Raw genomic sequence first — 20691 nt, 5'->3', positions numbered from 1 at the left:
TTTCTAAGACCTGTGCCTCCTCTCCTGATGGGGATCTGGGGGAGAACAATAGTGAGTGACAGTGCCTGTCTATATGCAGCATAGTCCCTGGCTGAGGCTGCTAAGCTTTTCATTGACCTGGGCCTTTTCTGCCTTGACTCCAGGCTACTGAAACACACTCCTGATTGAGATCTGGGCCCTGCCTGTAAAACAGAGCTCTTCTGTCAGGCCTTTGGTGGATGATGGGCTCTGAAACTCTGTTACCTCCCCCCCCCCCAGCTGACCTCATGCTTTTCCTTTCCTTCCCCCCTCTTCTCCCTCCCCCCTTTCTTTTCAACTCGGTTGCAAGCCTCATAGACTTGGAACCAGTCTGTAAAGACAGTATGCTGGAAAATTGATTTTTAGATGTTTTAATTGTAATTATACGGTGGGTGTTTTAATTGATGGTTTTGTGAACTGCCCAGAGCCTATTTCTGAAATGGGGAGGGTAGTCTAACATGAATGAATGAATGAATGAATGAATGAATGAATGAATGAATGAATGAAGGAAGGAAGGAAGGAAGGAAGGAAGGAAGGAAGGAAGGAAGGAAGGAAGGAATTGATTAATATGTGAAAAGGTTAATGTTAGGTAGCTAAGTGACTGTATCAGAGCCCCTTCTGATAAGCAATTACTGAAGTGCTTGTTTGAATACTCCAAAGAGTATTTTTAATTGGACTCTTACATTATTAGCATGTCATTCTTGAGAAAATTAGTTCTCTCAAAGTCAGGCACATTTAAGTGTCAAAATCAATACCATCAGAAATCTGATTTTATAAATAAAGGCAAGGGACTGATCCTGTATTAACCTTTGTTGTTTTGCTAGCTAATTAGCATCTGTTCTATGATCCATCGGTGCTGGTATTCGGGAGTCTCATGGGTGTCAGTAGGATGAGAGGCAGTCCCCAGTCCCCTCTAGTATTGCATTTTCAGCGCGTGATACAGTGTTGTCACTGATGTTTTGTGCATAATGTTTGAATTATTGGTCATGGGACCCGGTACTTACACCCTGATTTAAAACAGGGCAGTGAAGCCTATTCCAGTTGCAGTGGGTGGAGCTGTGCATAGCGATGCTGCTATCACTTCCCAGTCCTGACCCATCTCAGTCCCTCTCTGTCTGCATCTGATTCTTTCAGTGTAGTAATTTGTAGCAAATAAAATCGACCTCTTAATTAAGGAACTGCTTCCTTCGTTCTTGGGATTACCTTCAATCATGCTTATTTTATGCATAGTGTCAGGATTGTAGAATTCCTGTCATAAATTAGCTTGAGTTCCTCCATGTCAGTTATATGGTTTTATATTGCTAGGCGCCTGGAAGTCCCAGGTCATGTAGTCTTGCTAGTTCTAACAATTTGTTGTGATAACCTTATCTCTTGTTTGAAGCCTCTCGGCAGAGCCTGGGTTTGTTGTCACCTCCCCAAGGTTATGAGAATGTATGCTTGTTTTCTTTATACATGTGGTTTCTCTCTTCCTCCCCTCCCTTGGGAACTGTCAAGTTTTGGGCGGGAGAAATGTATTGATAAGCTGAGGCAAATCTGTACTCTAGTCAGATTTGACTTTTCAGTCCTATGCCTTGTAGTAATTTCCAATAAAGCTTTCTTTAATTAAGAAGCCTGTTGTGAGTTCTCTTCAAGCTTGACACATAGATTCAAAGATCTAAGAGACAAATCAGATGTGAATGTGCAGTATACTTGAACCCTTTATTCCTGGGTAGCAGACCCTCCCTGGCTCTCCTCGCCTCCTGAGCATGGCGGCGGCAGCGGACGCCACGGAACATTCCGCCAATGGCCCAGGACGCGGGATCTTTGGCGAAAAGTCAGGACCGTCCCGCTGTTTTCGTGTCACATGCTCACTATACCTCAGCACCCGCATGTACCATAAAGCCTCTGTCTTGGGGTTGTTATGTCAAACTGACACTCTCTGAATGACTGAATTGTGTACATAGTTCTCTTGGTATTTTGCCTCTGTCATCCTCCCCTCCTTTCTGTAAATGCTATATACATAAGTGAAGCAGTGAGCCAGCTTGGTGTGGTGTTTAGGAGTGCCGACTTCTAATCTGGCAAACTGGGTTTTATTCCCACTCCTCCATGTGCAGCCACCTGAGTGACCTTGGGCTCTCCACAGCACTAATAAAGCTGTTCTGACCGAGCAGTAATATGAGGGCTCTCTCAGCCTCACCTCCCTCACAGGGTGTTTGTTGTGGAGAGAGGGAAAGTGGTTATAAGCTGCTTTGAGACTCCTGGTGGAGAAAAGCTGCATACCAACCAACTCTTCTTCCTCCTCCTCCTCCTCCTCCTCCTCCTCCTCCTCCTCTTATTCTTATTCTTATTCTTATTCTTATTCTTATTCTTATTCTTATTCTTATTCTTATTCTTATTCTTATTCTTATTCTCTTATTCTTTGATTCTTATTCTTATTCTTCTACTAGTAATGGAAACAATAGTACTATCATTTCTGGCATCATCAATGAAATCCTAAAAAGAGATACAACTGTCTAAGTCAATGGTTTAATGAAGGTTGTGCGATGGACAGTAATTGTGTGAAGGACAGTAGTTGCTAAGGCTGGTCATGAATTTCTTGTGCCTTTTTGGGATATATGCCTTTCACACAATTAGTAAGTATTTTTGCATACAGAACTCAGAACACATTTTCTTACTGAATTCCAATGAAGAGTTGAGTGTTACCTTGTGTGAACTGGAACACTGTATAACAAACAAGGATATTATACTCTTGGATGACAGTGTGGAAGGACATTAGTGAAATCGATATTCCATTAGAGATACAGACTCCATTAACTATATGTCAATATGACAGATTATTTTCCATCAGTGCTGACATCACACTTGTGTATATATTTTCCTGGATCTCCATGAGACAGCTGTTCTCCTCACTTAGATCTTTGTCATGGTTGTCTCTTATAGTGAGATGTTGTGTGTAAACTTAACTTGAACTAGTCTTCTACCCCTGACTATTTCTGTATCCCTTCTCCTTATCAATGCTTATAGACAAAATGTAGCTCACCCTCTTTCTACCTATATGTAATGGTTTGGATATTTTGTTCCACTGTTGTTGTTGAAGTGTGCTTTCACATGAAAGCTTATATCTTGAATAAAACCTGGTTAATATTAAAGGTGCCACTGCACTCTGTAATGTAGCTGTTGCCAGAGCCATTGCTGGAGTTCATAGGGTGAGGTGTTGAATTAGATTAATTGAAGATGTAGAAGTCTTTAGAAAAACAAAGAATGTTATGCAGAACAGAAAAAGCAACGGTGATATAGTTTTTCACTTTATTGTATTAACTGGATTTTAGATTTTGCCCATTTTCACTAAATCTTGTTTTAAAGGTAAAGGTATCCCCTGTGCATGACCCTTCGGGGGACGCCCTCCAGCGTTTTCATGGTAGACTCAATACAGGGTGGCCTTGCCAGTGCCTCCCCAGTCATTACCGTTTTACCCCCAGCAGCAAGCTGGGTACTCATTTAACCGACCTCGGAAGGATGAAAGGCTGAGTCAACCTTGTGCCGGCTGCTGGGATCGAACTCCCAACCTCATGGACAGACAGATTCAGGCAGCATTTCTGCCACTTACCACTCTGCGCCACAAGAGGCTCTAAATCTTGTTTTAGTGGGATACAATAATCAGCTCCTCCTCGTCTTCTTATTAAACAGTATAAATATAGAGATATAGGAAACTTCAAAAAGAAGTCAGCATACATAACTATGGATTGATTCAAGTGGCTAGCTGTGTTGGTCTGAAGCAGCACAACAAAATAGGAGTCCAATAGCACCTTTAAGACCAACAAAGATTTATTCAAAGCGTACGGAAATTAGTAAACTGTGTCATAACATCCAAACTGTGCAATATGATAATCCTTTGCTAAAAAGGCTACTCAGTCTTTTGGGTTCAGTTGCAGTTCACAAAAACATTGGAGAAATAAAAATGTCAAGGTTAGTAATTAATGGCAGACACTTCCCCAGTTGTGAAAAGAAATAATTAAAAGAGGCTAGTTGCTGGCCCCATCTATCTCCACCCATGCGTGGAAACATCCCCGGTAGTGACAAGCTATGCTGTCCAGAGAGTTAGATTCAAAATTACATTACATACTACTGACCGTCACATTACATTCACATTGTCCCCAATAAAAATAATAATAAAAAAGAGGGTATTTTAAGGAATGTGGATATAAGAGTTGAATGAGGTTAGCATGCATAGTGAGCTAAAAAACCTATGTCCATGTTGAGTCCGGGGTGTGCTTTGCGTTTGTAATAATTTGCATTTCTGCAATCTCTCTTTCTAATCTGTTCTTGAAGTTAATTTGCAATAAAACAGCTACTTTGAGATCCCTTATTAAATGTCCTGGAAGGTTGAAGTGTTCCCCTACAGGTTTTCAGTACTGTAATTTTTTATGTCAGACTTGTGTCCATTAATTTTTTGGTGGAAGGCTTTGCTGGTCTTAAAGGTGCTATTGGACTTCTATTGGCATCCAAAATCCATTTTGGATACATCTTCATTAGACCATCCTGTTTATTCAATTTTGAACAGTCCCCTGAATTCCCAGCCTTCCATTATTCTCTGTTGTCCTTAATATTGTCATGTAAACAGAGGCATGCTTTAGATCCATATAATGCAGGTCAGTGTTAGATGTTGCTGCTGTTGTAAGGCTCAAGTATTTTAAAACCATAATGTTGTGTCTGTGAACACAAAGAGACCTTGAGCATGGGAGCAGAGACTGGGATCCTGAACCCTTGCTAAGGATTTGCCATTCCTGGACTTTCAGCCAATCATTGGGCAGACTTAAGGGACCAGTCACGGGCCTCCATTAACAGCCAATACCATGTCTTGGCAGGAGGTTCAAGAATGTATATATATTCCACAGTTCTGTTTGTTCTTGTTCAGTGTTTTCTTGTTCTGGTAAGGTTGTTGGTTCTTGGAGCAGGTTCAAGAATGTATATATATATTCCACAGTTCTGGTTGTTGTTGTTTAGTGTTTTCTTGTTCTAGTAAAGTTGTGCGTTCTTGGAGCAGGTTCAAGAATGTATATATATTTCATGGTTCTGGTTGTTCTTGTTCAGTGTTTTCTTGTTCTAGTAACGTTGTGGGTTCTTGGAGCAGGTTCAAGAATGTATATATATTCCACGGTTCTGGTTGTTCTTGTTCAGTGTTTTCTTGTTCTAGTAAAGTTGTGGGTTCTTGGAACTGAGTGTCAGTGTCTTACTGAATCCACAGATTTATTACATAATTCAATATTTGACAAAGGAAAGCAGTGATGGGATGTAGTAATGTAAACTATAATGAAATATAGTACTGTAAAGAACTATGCTGAATAATAAATAAACAGCCAGTGTGGTGCAGTAGTTAGTGTCAGATTGGATTCTGGGAAAACCAGATTCAAATACCAACTCTGACATGGAAGCCTGCTGGGGGACCTTGGATCAGTCACATACTCTCAGCCTAACCTGCCTCACAGGAGTGTTGTTGTGAGGACAGGGTTGCCAGTTCTGGCTTAGGAAATAACTGGAGACTGGTGGTGGAGCTGGGGTGGGCAGGATTTGGGGCAGGGAGGGACCTCAGTGGAGTATAATGCCGTGGTGTCCACCCTCCTCAGCAGCCATTTTCTCCTGGGGAACTGATCTTTGTTTCCTGGAGAGGAGATATAATTCCAGGGGATCCCCAGGTCCCACGTGGGAACTGACATCTCTAGTAAGCAAAATTATCTTTCCTTACTAAAAAAAAAACAAATGCTTAAAGGCAAGCAATAATAGATGATGACTTGCTCAAGGTCAGCTAGCACTTTCAAACAGCTTAATTAGAAATGGCATTTTACTGCTTGTATTACTTTTAGAAATATATGCAAATGATCATATTCACACTTTGTCCATAGCAGTCGAATGTTTTCATAAATTTTGCTTGATGTCTTGGCTTGAATGAGATACACAAGGACAGTCTCACCTTTTGCCATGTCTGCTAGTTGTCAAGCTGTTCACTTATGCATATCTTTTCCCATCCTTATGTGTAGATTCAGTCAATTAATTCACCCAATTGCTGTGGATGTGCTTTGTTAATAAAACAAGTGATAGGTCATTTCAGACCCCTCTCTTCGGCCATGGCTGTCATCAAATTCCTCCCTCAGGATCGTTCAGGCTATAGCCCAGATACTGCATTTCCACAGAGAGCAATTTCCTTCCCCTTTACATCCCAGAGCAGTAATGTGTCACCAGTTTCAGTAAATCAGCAAAACAGTCTTAACCCTTTCCTAACTCAGTCAGCATTGCTTCCCAGTATTTTTTGTTCAAACACACAATAAGAAGGCTTTGCTCAGACAACTGAAGCTGTCACAGTGAAGCTTAGAGGAACAAGTGGTCTTGCAGGTATTTGGGGCCAGGGCCATTCAGGACTTTGTAGGTGATAACCAGAATCTTGAATTGAACTCAGTAACTGCATTGGAGTTGTAGAGTGAGTGCAACATGTGTAGCCTTCCTGATAGTAACCAACCAATGGTGTTCTGTACTAACCAAAGTTTCTGACTTTTCTTGAACAGCAGGATCATGTAGGGTAGCGATCCCCAACCTGTGGGCCTCGGACCACATGTGGTCCTTCGACTAATTGGAGGTGGGCCCCAAAGGACACCTTCTCCCCCCCGGCCCTTTACTTCATCCCCCCGGCCCTTTACAACACACTTCATTGTTGTGGTGTGTCTGTACCTTATTTTGAAGGGATGTTTAAACATTACCATAGCGATCAGAGAGCGTTAGGGCAGTGGTTGAGAGTAGAGGAGTAAACTACCCCCCCCACCGGACATCAGTAAAAGGCGTTGAGTGGTCCCCAGTGAGTGGTCCCCAGCGTTGAGTGGTGATAAAAAGGCTGGGGACTACTGATGTAGGGCACATGGAAGTAGACTAGCTTTGAAGGACCCATAGAGTGGATCCACATGGCCAGATCATTTCAGTCAAGGGATCATTGCCACCCAGTATAAAAGAAACATTAGAAAGATGTCCAGTTTAAAGGCAATTAAAGTCAAAACAAATGTCAAAAATATACTTATTTTTGTTGATTGAAACTGTCATAGGATTATACTAGGGCAGAGTATCTCTGCCATACATGTGATAAATTTGGTATGTCGATGACATGGTACTTCTTGTTTACTTTTTGAGTAATTGAATGCTTCTTATTTAGTTATGGATTCCCTCAGAGCAACAAATGACCTTATACATTTAAGTGTGTTTCAATAAGTAAATGTCTAGATACTTTAATTTTTTAGGATTAATCCGCCTTGGTATGGTAATGTAACCAAACATAGGCTTGGGTTGGTTCAGGTCTCCCCATAGTAACTCATGCAGAATGAAGCTGAAAAGCATTTTTGAAGAAGTTCGGGAAAAGTGCTTAAAAACATATAGTTCATGGAGTCTTATAACACACATAAAATAACAAAGCTATCTGGCTGGCTACTTACTTATTCTTAATAAATTGCAGATGCACTGATTCTCACAGCTAAAGCAGGATGTTCCAGGGCATACAAAGAGTATCTTCAGACAGCGGGGTAGGTAGGTTTGAGGAAAGGGGATAATAAGGGGATTTTTTCTCCCATAGTCATTGGCAGTCTTCAAGCAGCGACTGTGAAATCAACTGTTTTTTAGTTCCAGGATTATGTGCCTGGAGTCAGATAAAACCAAAAGAACCAACAACAAGAGTGAAAAGGTAAAAAGATTTATTTTTGTTCTTTCAGAATAAAGGCACAAGCATAAAAAGTGAGGTGCCGTGTGATGCAGCTAATCAATTTATATACTTTAACATAAAGAGAGCCTATACATATGACTTGGCTACAAGCATATAAGTGGCCATTACTAATAGGTCATACCTTAGTGCAAAATCACCATAGCAACCTGCATACCACCTCTTATCTTACCTCTTTTTACAAGAACAGAAGGCTGTTTATACAACTCTAAAGTTTGTTTTGAACTTCTTTGTCTCTATACACAGGTCTTTGGTTATTCTTGGAATTTCCCTCATTTTCATACACACACTTTTTCTGTCCTGGCCCAAAGCTGGTAGAATGATCTCCCAGAAGAGCTGAGGGCCCTCCAGGAGATCTCTGTGTTCCACAGGGTCTGCAGGATGGAGCTCTTCTGCCAGGTCTTCAGTTGAGATCAGGGCATGGGAGATCAGATGGGCCCCTCCAGGTTAGATCATCATCTGGTAGTGGACCACCGGCACCCATAAATTATTCTCATAATGCACAGAAAGGGAGCTCGTTGTACTGGGAAGGGGAATAGGTTTTGCTGCCAGAATAGATTTTTAACGGGGGATTAATAATCTTTACACTAAATAAAACTGTAAGCCCTTGGAAGGCGGGCTGTGTCCGGGATGAGGAAGGGTGCCGATTGGCCCCTTCCTCATGACAGACTATTGGAGGGACCTTGCTGGAGCAACTGCGAGCCGCCGGCTATGGAGCACCCGCCCAGGGAGCCCCCACCAGCCGCCCTGCGTGCGGCTGGCGGGGACTCCCGTCCCTGATTAAACCGCACCTTCGAGGGACCGCAGATGGAGCCGCCGCCCGCCGCCGCCCACCGCCGCGCCTCACGACGCCGCCGGCTACGGAGTCCCCGGCAGCCGCACGCAGGGTGGCTTGTCGGGGCTCCCTGGGCGGCGGCCTGACGGAGCCCCCACCAGCCACCCTGTGTGCGGCTGCTGGGCTCTCCCGTCCCTGATCACTCCCGTCCCCAAAATGGCCGCCGGCGGAACCCCAGACGGAGTTGGCTCGCAGCCGAGGAGGCCCCGCCGCCGCCGCCCGCCATTGCCCGCCGCTGCCCGCCGCCGCTCGCCGCTCCGCCTCAGGCCAACGAAACTCCAGGACTCCTGCCACTCGCCAGCGGCTCGCAAGCCGCTCCAGGTAGTCCCCCCCCCAAAAACCCACTCTCACTGCTAGCGCCCATTGCATTTCAAAGTGCAATGGGCTTTTTTACTAGTATTTATATATTTTATGTGGAATTTTACTATTATGTAACCCGCTGTGAGACGGCTTTGCTGATAGTGGTAGGCAATAAATCTAATATAACGACAGCAACAACAACAACATACACGCTCAGTACTTTTCCAGTTTTTACCCCTCTGGGGAACATCTGATTGAAGACTTCTCTGGTTTGCTGTGAGCCGATCCTGCATTGAGCAGGGGGTTGAACTTTCAACTCTATGATTTTGTTATAGAGATTCTGTTAGTCTATACCAGCCTTTTTCAACCTTTTGACCATGGAGGAGCCTCTGAAGTATTTTTCAGGCTTTGAGGAGCCCCAAACTGGGCTGGATGTCAGCTCACCATGCCCCACTGCCACACTCAAGGAGGACTGAGGGAGGAGAGGAAGAGGTGGTATGAGTAGGCATCCAGGATCCACCCCTTTCCCCAAGTACAGTGACCATGTGAGAATGCCATCCCCATGCCAGTGGCAACAGACAGTTCCCTGCTTTCATGGGTCCAAGTCTATGAAGGCAGAATATAGGGGAAGGCCAGGGAGCCCCTGGAGATCTTTAGGATGCTTTAGGATGCTTTGGGCTGATCCTGCGTTGAGCACGGGGTTGGACTAGATGGCCTTTATGTTCTCTTCCAACTCTATGATTCTATGATCTCTCACAGATCCCCAGGCCTTCGGGGAGCCATGGTTGGGAATCCCTGGTGTATATAATATAGAAACTCTCAGCTTGACCTTCCCATCTATCATGGGGCTGTCTTCATGGAACCTCCTGGGTAGGAGCAAGCTCTCCCCCCCACCCCACCCCACCCCATACTAGATTTACAACTGAACTGTGTGAACTAATTAAAAGGCTTTCAAGGTGACCTTGATGTGCATTATTGCTTGACTCCTGCAGAGCAGTCAGAGAGCAATTAGATGAGAGTTTGGTTGGATTTTCCCTCTAAGATGACTTCTTTCTTGGCAGCTGCCGTTGAAGACTCCCTGAAAATTTCAAATCCTTAAAAATACAGCTGTTTGGCTGTTAATAGAGATCTAGTGTGGCTGCTGCCTAGACATAATTTTTTCTCTGCTTTTTCATTATTATATTTATATAATAACTCCAACTGGAGTGCTGTTTTTTGGAAGATGATCATGTTTTGGGACATGACATCACTGATGAATGATAATCATCCATTTCCCAGTTGTTCCCAGCCTTGGCACATTATCAAGGCTGGTTTACTATGATGTTTTCTGAAAGTAGGATGTTGAAGCATATTAATACTTCACCTTTAGAAAATCAGCAATTGCTGTAGCACTGTAATGCTAGATCATGTGTATGTTTTTGCAGACCTTTGAAAGCACTGTAGGGGCATAGGAAGGGGAAATGGGAGCTAGTGGTGGGAAGTGTGCAGAAAACTACTGTGTGTTTTGTTGCAAATGTAAATGCATTTATATTCACAGTGGCAATGAATCCTTGCTGAATCCTTGAACAGAGAATACTTGCTATGTAGAAGCAGGCTAATTCAGGGGTAGTCAACCTGTGATCCTCCAGATGTGCATGGACTACAATTCCCATGAACTGTAGTCCATGGACATCTGGAGGACCACAGGTTGACTACCCCTGTTCGCCCATGATAAAAAAATTTAGACTGAATGCCAATTGGATTCTAAGTGTCATTCAAAATACTAATTTCATTCGTTTGGTGCTCGTTTTCATTTTAATTTGTGGTCTGGTGGAGATGGTTCTGCTTTCTTGAACTTCTGATACACTGTCACCTGAATTACTTTTCCTGTTATGTTTGTTTTTGTAGGTTGGACTACTTCTGTATATATTTCTAGCTTTTAAATAGTATTTGTCTTTTGTCTTAATTGTGTATTTCCTGGTTTTGTTTAGCTTTGTTTCTACATTTGTAGAAATTTCTACATTTCTAGCTTGAAATCCCAATGCGGATTGGGTGCCACAAATTTGCAAAATAACACGGGGTTTTAACTCGACATTAAAAAGAGGAAAGACTGAACTGGTGAAATGGTATCTAATTCTAATATTCTCCTTTAAGAATTAGGTCTGGTGGCAGCATAAAATGAAACTGCATCCCCTCCTCCCCCAATTTGGCTTCTGAATGCCTATAAAGTAAATCATACTTCATGACAGATTTAATGAGACCTGTATCTACTCTTCAAGCCTATTTGAAGGCTCCTGCAAGCTTTAACAGTCAATTTACATCACTGCAATATTTAATATAATCAGCAATGATTTAAAATGTATAGTTTAAGACTGCTAGTGATTTAATTCAACATCACTTGAATGCAGCTCCTGGTTAGGATTGGTCCTTATTACTTATTTTTTTAATAGGAACATCCGATATTAAATGGATACTCTTTACCATTGTACAGAATCAAAGTTGCATAATTTAATAAGTAGACTTTTTTTAGACCACTAGGACTCTGCTGAGATCTATGGTAGGGATGGGCATGAATCGGCTCACAAACTAAAGTTCACGATGAACTTGGATTGGTTTGTGAAGTCAAGTTCATGGCAGGTCAACTGGCTGTTATGACAGCCCCCGGAGTGGAATGACAGCCCCTGGGAGTAGCAGAAATAATTAGGGGCTGTAATGAGAGCCCAGTGGAATGAAAGCCCCTGAGAGTAGCCAAGTGTTCTGGAGTTGGTATGACAGACAGAATTGACTATTTCTCATTCCTAATTCTTAACAATAATAAACCATCACTCCCCCAAACAGTGTTCCATCTATACCTTGTAGTTAATAGCCATTTATGGACCTCTTCTCTATATGTTTATCCAAGACACTCTTTTTTGTATCTGTGTCTTCCCAAACACTGCAGTATTATTTTTGTGTTTCCTCTCCTCTAATTTTCTGAAGGCTTCTACCCTCTGTTAGGCTGCAGGCTGGTACCCAACTCCCCCCTTCTCCAAAACACTAGTTTCTTTCTAACTCCAAACCATGTAAATCCTAAGAAATAATTTCCTTGTTTAACTGAGCAGGGATTTTTCTTCCCCTTTCCTTTGGCCTGACTGGAAGTCTCTACCCACTATCCAAATTATCCTGCCAAATTCCCAGTTCTCCTGTCTGTGCAGAACTGCTTTCATCTTAGGCTGAACCCAGACTCTTTAGTCAAAACTGCCTGTAGCAGATATTTAACATATAAAGTACAGATTGGTCTTCTCTCAACTCAGGTCTCTGTCAGAATCAAAATTCCATCAGCACACTGCTGTCTTAGGACTTCTCTCTCAACTGTTGCTAACTAATCAGAGTGCTTGGAGCAGCTTGTCACACAAGCTCACTAGCTGTGTGAAGGTTTAACTCTTTATCTCTTGGTTCTCTGATATGTCAGCACTTTGAGGCTTCCTTTTAAAGTGCTGTCCACCACAAGTTTTTGTATTGTGAGATTCTCTACTGGTTCTAAGCCTTTTCATGATCCACTGGGAATGTGTTTACATTATTATTGTTATTATTAATTAGACATATATTGCCACTTTCCAGGGACTCATGGTGGCTTACAACATAAAACTCCTATAACCCCCCACATAAAACGCTTTCTATCCCAAAGTTTGGTGGCCTAAAATCCCTCCCTCGAGCAGACCTCTCTAGAAGTGAGGGGTGTAGATATCATACAACTGAGCCTGAGGAGGGGCTATAATATCCCTAGCACTGACCTTAACCAAAGACCTGGCAGAAGATCTCTATTTTACAGGCCCTGCAGAACTGTGATAGTCCATCAAGGCCCTCAGCTCCCCTGGGAGCTCATTCCACCAGGTTGGGGCCAGGACTGAAAAGGCCATAGCCCTGGCTGAGGCCAGATGTACTTACCTAGGGCCAGGAATCTCCAAAGGATTTGCACCCGCAGATCAAAGTGTTCTGCGGGGGACATTAGCAGGCAAGTGTTCCCTCTGATAGGATGGATCCAAGCCGGATGGCATTATGATTTTACATTATAAAATCACCTTTAAGACCAACAAAGATTCAAGGCATGAGCTTTCGAATGCAAGCACTCTTCGTCAGACAGGCACTTGAAAGCTGGACTCTAATTTTATTGTGCTACTTCAGACCAACACGGCTACGCATTTGAATCTGTTTTTACATTATGTTTTTATCATGATTTTGGAAGCATTGGAAAAGTGTGCAAAATGAACCAATGGGTAAAACAAATTCATTCACAAACGATCTTGTAGGGTGGAAGTAATCATGAATGAAAAAGCTTATCGCTGAACTGTCATTTGTCAACCAAGAACAGAATGGAAAAATTGTAAGCTTGTTTGATTTCAGTTAACGTTTACAACTCCCTCTCCTGGTTAATCTTCTAATGTCAACTAGCATATATGTCGTTATTAAGGTTGGTAATGCCATCCACTGAAGAACTTTCCATTTGGATTGCTTGCAATTTACTTTTCATGTTGGTATATAACAACAACAACAACATTCCTGATTCCGGGCTCAGGATGGGTAACAACAGGGCTTATACAGTTAACTTTACATTGATAAAACAGTTAATTGAACATTTATATTAAATTATTATGTTCTTGTAGAGCCTCTTGTGGTGCAGAGTGGTAAGGCAGCAGACATGCAGTCTGAAGCCCTGTCCACGAGGCTGGGAGTTCGATCCCAGCAGCTGGCTCAAGGTTGACTCGGCTTTCCATCCTTCCAAGGTCGGTAAAATGAGTACCCAGCTTGCTGGGAGGTAAACGGTAAGGACTGGGTAAGGCACTGGCAAACCACCCCATATTGAGTCTGCCATGAAAACGCTGGAGGGCGTCACCCCAAGGGTCAGACATGACCCAGTGTTTTCACAGGGGATACCTTTACTTTTAGCTTATTATGTTCTTCAATCACCTTATTAATGGGAGCCTGATTTTTAGTTGGGCGGTTGTTGTTTTAGCAGATGGTGTATTGTGGATAGGGAGGACAGGATTTCTCAGTGTTAATTTCCTGGTCTCAACCATTGGCCTGGCAGAACAACTACCCGTATTTGCTGGCGTATAAGACGACTGGGCGTATAAGACGACCCCCCAACATTTCCACTCAAAATATAGAGTTTGTTACATTACATTACAGTACTATGGGCCACTATGGGCAGCTATGTCTATCCCAACTGAAGTGCACCCGGCGTATAGGACGACCCCCCCACTTGGAGGCATGTTTTTCAGGGAGAAAAAGTAGTCTTATACGCCAGCAAATATTGTACATCCAGCTATCAAAATCAAACTGAACTAAGCAAGATGTGATCATGAAGAGCATAAGACTCAAGCTCACACATTCCCACTTGCACTCCAACACTGAAGTCTTCCTGATTTGTAATGTGGTTAGTTGTGATGTGTGAGTCAGGCATCTTAACAAGCTGTTATTTCTTGCCTGCAAGTTAGAATTTACAGGCTCCGTTTTACAGGCCCTGCAGATTTTGATGGCCGTATGGCTCCTTTTTTCCTTGCATCTGTGATCTTGGTAGCCTCAAACCAGTATACGTAAATACAGAATATGCAAGTATGTGATGGTTAATACCCTTTCCCTTTTTAAAAGTATGGCTCCTGTGACATTTGTTACGTCTGAAGGACTAAAAGAAGATATGTCACAAGAAAAACTGAATTTATTATCAGAACTAGGAGCATTTACCAGGCTAATAAACTATTATATGGCAATAACGTCAGTTCATATATGACTATATATTCAGACTTCCATATTCATTTTAATATACTTTATAGTTTTCCTAGTTCTGTCCAGTTACTTTCTTAATCTGTCAAAATGTGAATTTTCTAGAGGATTTGAAACGTATAAATGGTCAGGGACAAATTCTGATGCCTAAACTGTAAGGTTGATTGATATAGGGGTGACTATCTCTCTTGACACATGGTTAACTGTTTTCTTATTTTCAATTAGATTTTTTAAAATATCAAAATATTATCTTGCTGACTGTGGCTGTTTAGGGTAAGACAGCTAAACTGACATATTATTGAATATGTTTAGAGTCCTGCAACATTGAATTCACAAGAATATAAATAAACTAAACTGTAAATCTGCAAGATAGTGCAGGAGTGTTTTAAGAATTCGTGGGACCTGAAGCATCAGAGCCAGTTTAAGGATTCGTGAGGCCCTAGTAGAGTACAATTGCAGTGGGAGCAGCTAGACTAGGAGAGGCCCCCCACAGTGGAAAGGGGAGTCACTCTGGGCGGTCATTTAAGAGGGGAAAGGTGGGAGGAGAGATGCTACAGCTCTGATCCATGGGGGAAAGGCACTGCATGGGGCCTCTGGAAGCACAGGGCTTATAGCACATGCTACATGGTGTCTTGCAACCCAACTTGGTAATGGTTCTTTTATCAGGATTTGGAAACAATAAGCGTACCAGTGGAAAGGCAGACTTGTTGTATTTTATTACCTATAGTTAGCAGGCAGTTATAATATAGATGTTACAATATAGCAGCATTCATACATATCAAGCAAGAAATCTCTGATCTACTGGGAGCCCCCCCCCAAGATGGTAGCAGAGATCTGGATCCCTTGGCCACAAGGTGTACAGCACATGGCCAATGCCTGTACAGAAGCTCCCCTATTAAGTTAACAGCTGTCTTTTTATCCCTGAGCTAAAGTGGTAAACAAGGCTGCTGGATGTCTGTCTTCCACTTCTCATCCTAGGGAGGCATCACACCTGGACTCTTATCTCATTAGTGCAGACAAGTAGATGGATCCCTGCTAACTCAGGACCCTCTTTACATCCATTTCCTCTACATCCGTTCCCAGTTACAAAGAATTTCCTGCAATTATAAAATAACTTATGGACTCTCATCACCCTCCGTGAACTTTCCCAACTTCAAAAGATCTAAATAAACATGTTTTTGTGAGCAATGCTACTTCCTTAACAGTGTGTCTCAGCAAGAGCAGCTGGGTGACCTTGGGCTCGCCACGGCACTGATAAAGCTGTTCTGACCGAGCAGTGATATCAGGGCTGTCTCAGCCCCCCCCACCTCACAGGATGTCTGTTGTGGGGAGAGGAAAGGGAAGGCGACTCCTTCCGATAGAGCCTCCTTCGGGTAGAGAAAAGCGGCATATAAGAACCAACTCTTCTTCTAAACACAAGAGAATGGAAGAAATATATATATATTTCTGTGAGATAAGATAAGGAAGAAATATATATATAATTCTGTGAGATAAAATAAGGCCTGTCATTAACTACTTGTCACAATATCTTCCGCTTCATTGCCCATATACATGAATCAGTCTTGAGATACCAAATGGCTGTGTAACTAAATTCCCCAGATGTGTTGTTTCCTGTTTTGGTCCATATTACATGTAACATTACACACAATATTCACATGTAATATTACACAATAACAATAACAAGGAAGTGGATATATTTGGACATGCCATTCTTATTGTTGAAAAGATGGCACAGGAGAATGTAGGCTTGCTGGTAGCTTGGGGCACCCTGGCTGAGAAGTGTTAAAATATTTGAATTTTGCTTCGTTCCTAACCATTGTTCATCAGCACTTTCTTTATCTTATTTTACTCTTGCAGGCATTTGGACAGTCCTTCTCAGTTCACCGCAAGGTTGCTGAAGATGGTGAGACACGGGAGGAGACGCTCCTCCAGGAGTCGGCATCAAAGGAAGCCTATTATCTGGGGAAGATCTTGGAAATGCAGAACGAGCTGAAACAAAGTAGAGCTGTTGTTACCAATGTTCAGGCAGAGAACGAACGACTTACTGCAATTGTGCAGGACCTGAAGGAGGTAAATAGAGTTGAGAAGAAATATGGTGTATCGGCAATTTGAAGTTTCTTCTCAAAGAATAATTCTTGAAATAACACTAAGAATACAAATGTTGATGTGATACCAAGAAAAGACAGTATTCTAAGCAATGGTGTTACCCTTCTTTGTTCAAGATACATGTTCTTTTCGGTCGTTATGATTCTGGTGCTCCGAGCTCTCATACTGCTGTTCTGTATGAACAGGGTGACCATCAGTATGTTTGGCTACATATCCTCCCAAATCTGGGTATGCGATCAAATGTACGAAAACTGGAAAATAAGTTAATTGGAAGTACAAGTCTGTGGTCTTTAACAGACAGATCTGCAACTCTGGACCTCTTAGAAACTGAGTGTTTGTATTCCTTGTATTCTGAGTCCTCGTAACTTTGTAGTTGTGAATTTCCTACATTATACAGGGGGGCTGGACTAGATCCTGGAGATCCCTTCTAATTCTGTGATTCTATGATTCTGTTCACAGATTTCAAACTTGTGTGTTATGTCCCCATAAAATAATAAGACCGTTGTTTTAAAATAGTTAACTTTTAATATAGTTAACTTTTAGAACCTCAAACGAAGAGGTTGAAGGCAACACAGGAGGGAAATTTTAAAGGCAATCAAAACATTTGGCAAGTCAAAATAAAATACTTTAGATATCTACATTTGCAAGTCCTAATTCAATAATGACTCTCTCTCTTTAACAACTTCCTCATATTACAAGAAAGGAACAGCATGGGGACCGCGTCAAGAACCTGGCCTTGTTAGACAAGTTACTGAAGTTCCTCTCTGGAAAACTAACATCATGATGACTTGCAGTGTCAGAGAGATAAGGGATGAGATGGAGTCAAGACACGGGTGCAAATGAGATCATGGGCTGTGAGCTTCATGGATGAGACCCAAAAGGCATTTTGCATTCGCTTTTCGTCTCATTAGCTCAAAGAACTCTGGTGGGGGTGAGGTTGCTTGATTGTATTGATTATTTATTTTATTTATTTAAATATAAATACATTTAAATTTAAATATAAATATAGATTTATATCCCACGACTCCCAAAATGGTGGGTTACAACATACATAAAAAACCCAATGAAATTCCCCTAAAACACAGACAGGCCCATAAAATGCCCCACAATATACAAGATGTCCAGAAGTGGCGAAAAACTGACCTCACCCACTAACCACCGTGGGGGCAAAAAGGGGTTGTTGATCCTTAACCCGCCATAAGAGTAACCTCAGGGGGTACAGCTCTTCCTTAGTGCGCTGGCCTCAACCATAAACCTGGTGGAAGAGCTCCATCTTGCAGGCCCTGTGGAATGCTGAAAGCTCCTGCAGGGCCCGCAGCTCTTCCGGGAGCTCATTCCACCAGGTAGGAGCCAGGACCGAAAAGGCCCTGGCCATAGTCAAGGCCAGAGGCGCTTCACGGGAGCCGGGTATAATTGTGTGTAAACACTAGTGTATATCTTGTGTCTTAGCAACATACATTATTGGCTGAACTGAATTAAGTTAGCTGCAGACAGTCTGACATAAAGCAAGATTGTTCTTTCTAATTTGAAGCCTCTTTGGAACCTTTGGCCTTCCTGTCTTTTTGCCACAATACTGTAGGTTGGGCCTTGCATGGCTGGAATACCTGCTTCTGGGATTATAGAGTTTGATGTTCTATTCTGGACTTTGTACATCAGTCTGACCAGGTAATATCTGGGTCAGAGGATTAAAGCCTGAATAAGTATTCTAGGATAGTTTGGTTTTTATTATTATACTAACAAGAAAGCCCATTGCAAGCAGGAATGCAATGGGCGCTAGGACCCAGGGGACACTGGGAGGTGCAGATCTCTCTGTGTGTGTCTCTCTTTCCCTCTCCCTGTCACTGCGTGTCTTGGTGTGCCTGCCTCCCTTGCAGCAGGAGTGATAGTAGGGAATGAGGGCTCGTGTTCGGTCTGGCAGGGCACTGTGTGTCTCTCTGTCTCTGGCGCTTCTGAGAGGAACGTGGCTGGCATCCAGGGAAGGAGGGAGGGAGCTGTAGGGGCAGGGCCAATCAGGGTGCATTCCTACTTGGACAGCAGAACACGTTCCACCCCCAGGCAGTTTCAAAATATATAGAGGAACCATGGATAAGGATTCCTTGCTTTGCACTATATTTATACTTTTTCACGTTTCTTTTAATAAACCCTGGGGTTGCTTGGATTTGGGGGCTTCAGTGTTATGTTACATTGGGGTCTTGGCCAGTTTGGAGAGAGCCAGTTTGGTGTAGTGGTTCTAATCTGTGGGCTTCTAAACTGGCATGCCGGGTTCAATTCTGCACTCCCCCACATGCAGCCAGCTGGGTGACCTTGGGCTCACCACAGCACTGATAAAACTGCTCTGACCGAGCAGTGATATCAGGGCTCTCTCAGCCTCACCCACCTCACAGGGTGTCTGTTGCGGGGAGAGGTAAGGGAAGGCAACTGTAAGTCACTTTGAGCCTCCTTCGGGTAGAGAAAAGCAGCATATAAGAACCAACTCTTCCTCTTCTTTTTAAGCTATAGCTGTCATAGTAATTGTTTTTGGGTCATATCTTGTAAGGCTGATTTCTTGATTAAAACCTGGTAGAGCTGAAGTCTTGGTTCCTCAGGTTCATTTAGAGGGGCTGATGGTGGCTCATTACCCCAGACAGTGATGATTTCAGTCTTGTGAATTTTGTTCTTGGCCTTCATACAAAGCCTTTTTGTGGGACAAGGGGGCTTTGACACCATGTGTGTCAAATGTTGAATTTATTGGTGTCATTTTAGAAATCTGCGTCAACCCTAACCCTTGGTGATTCAATGTTATGATTCTTTGCTTCTCCTCAGTGATTAAGGACTTCAGGTCATCACATAGACTGGCATGGAACTGTTACTATATCTGAAACCACTGTTTGAACAAGTGGACCTGCTGAGTGTCAGCTTGTTGCCAGGTCTGGTGATATTGCTGTACCAGAGCCTGCTGCTGTTTCCCAAACTCCACCTTATAAGACTGAAAATTCACTCTAGGGCCCCCTAGCTCTTCAATGTGTCTTGGCTGCCCGCATTCTCCACCACTGCAGAACATCTTAATTGTATTCCATGAGCAGCTTTGACTCACCCAGCCTAAACAGTGTTTCTCTTTATTGCAATGAGCAAAATTAACACAGATCTCCACACAAGCACAATTTCCTTCACCCACCTGCTTTGCCCTTTAAAATCTCATGGCAGGGGTTAGACCTCTACCATAGGGCAGTTTCCCCAGGCTAGTAATCTTATCTTGCTGTGGACCTCCTCCTTTCTCTTCTTTTCTTCTCAGTCTTTTCCAGCCAACTTATCTTTCTCTCTCCCCCTTTCTCTCGTGACACCTCACTTTTTATGAAGAAGAAGAGGGTTGGTTCTTATATGCTGCTTTTCTCTACCCGAAGGAGTCTCAAAACGGCTTACAGTCATCTTACCTTTCCTCTCCTTTCCTAGTTTTATTGCATTTTCTCCCCAGTGGAGACCCAAAGCAGCTTATAAGAAGAAGAAGTGTTGGTTCTTATATGCCGCTTTTCTCTACCTGAAGGAGTCTCAAAGCGGCTTACATTCACCTTCCCTTTCCTCTCCCCACAACATACACCCTATGAGGTAGGTGAGGCTGAGAGAGCCCTGCTTGGTCAGAACAGCTTTTATCGGTGCTGTGGGGAGCCCAAAGTTACCCACCTGGTTGCATGCGGGAGAATTACATCCTTGCAATAGTATGTCATTCTCTTAACCTAGATTGAAGTGGGTAGAAGCAGCAGGATGAAGTTTGAGTCCAGGGGCACCTTTAAGATCAACACATTTTTATTCAAGGTATGAGCTTTCGTGTGCACGTACACTTCCTCAGATACAATGCCATGAAATGGAAGTAATCAGTTCATACTTATAGGCTAAGCATGAGAGTAAATTAACATACAACATAATGATCATGGTTAACAGTTTCCAGAGATAAATAGGAAAAAAAACACCAATTTAGATTTGTTTG

At 42.8% G+C, this 20691-nt stretch overlaps 1 protein-coding gene across 10 annotated transcripts in view; it reads left to right on the top strand.

Annotated features, from left to right (window-relative positions):
* BICD1 (BICD cargo adaptor 1) overlaps nt 1-20691 on the top strand; it is a 194597-nt gene that overhangs the window by 38118 nt on the left and 135788 nt on the right. For all 10 annotated transcript variants that reach the window (XM_077339927.1, XM_077339919.1, XM_077339920.1 and 7 more), the window contains exon 2: nt 16482-16694. In XM_077339927.1, the coding sequence (XP_077196042.1) occupies nt 16482-16694 (213 nt within the window). The remainder of the gene's footprint in view (nt 1-16481; nt 16695-20691) is intronic.

The sequence above is a fragment of the Paroedura picta genome, chromosome 5 (assembly GCF_049243985.1).
Source record: "Paroedura picta isolate Pp20150507F chromosome 5, Ppicta_v3.0, whole genome shotgun sequence".
Lineage (NCBI taxonomy): Eukaryota > Metazoa > Chordata > Lepidosauria > Squamata > Gekkonidae > Paroedura > Paroedura picta.
This window is presented reverse-complemented; position numbering and strand designations above follow the sequence as displayed.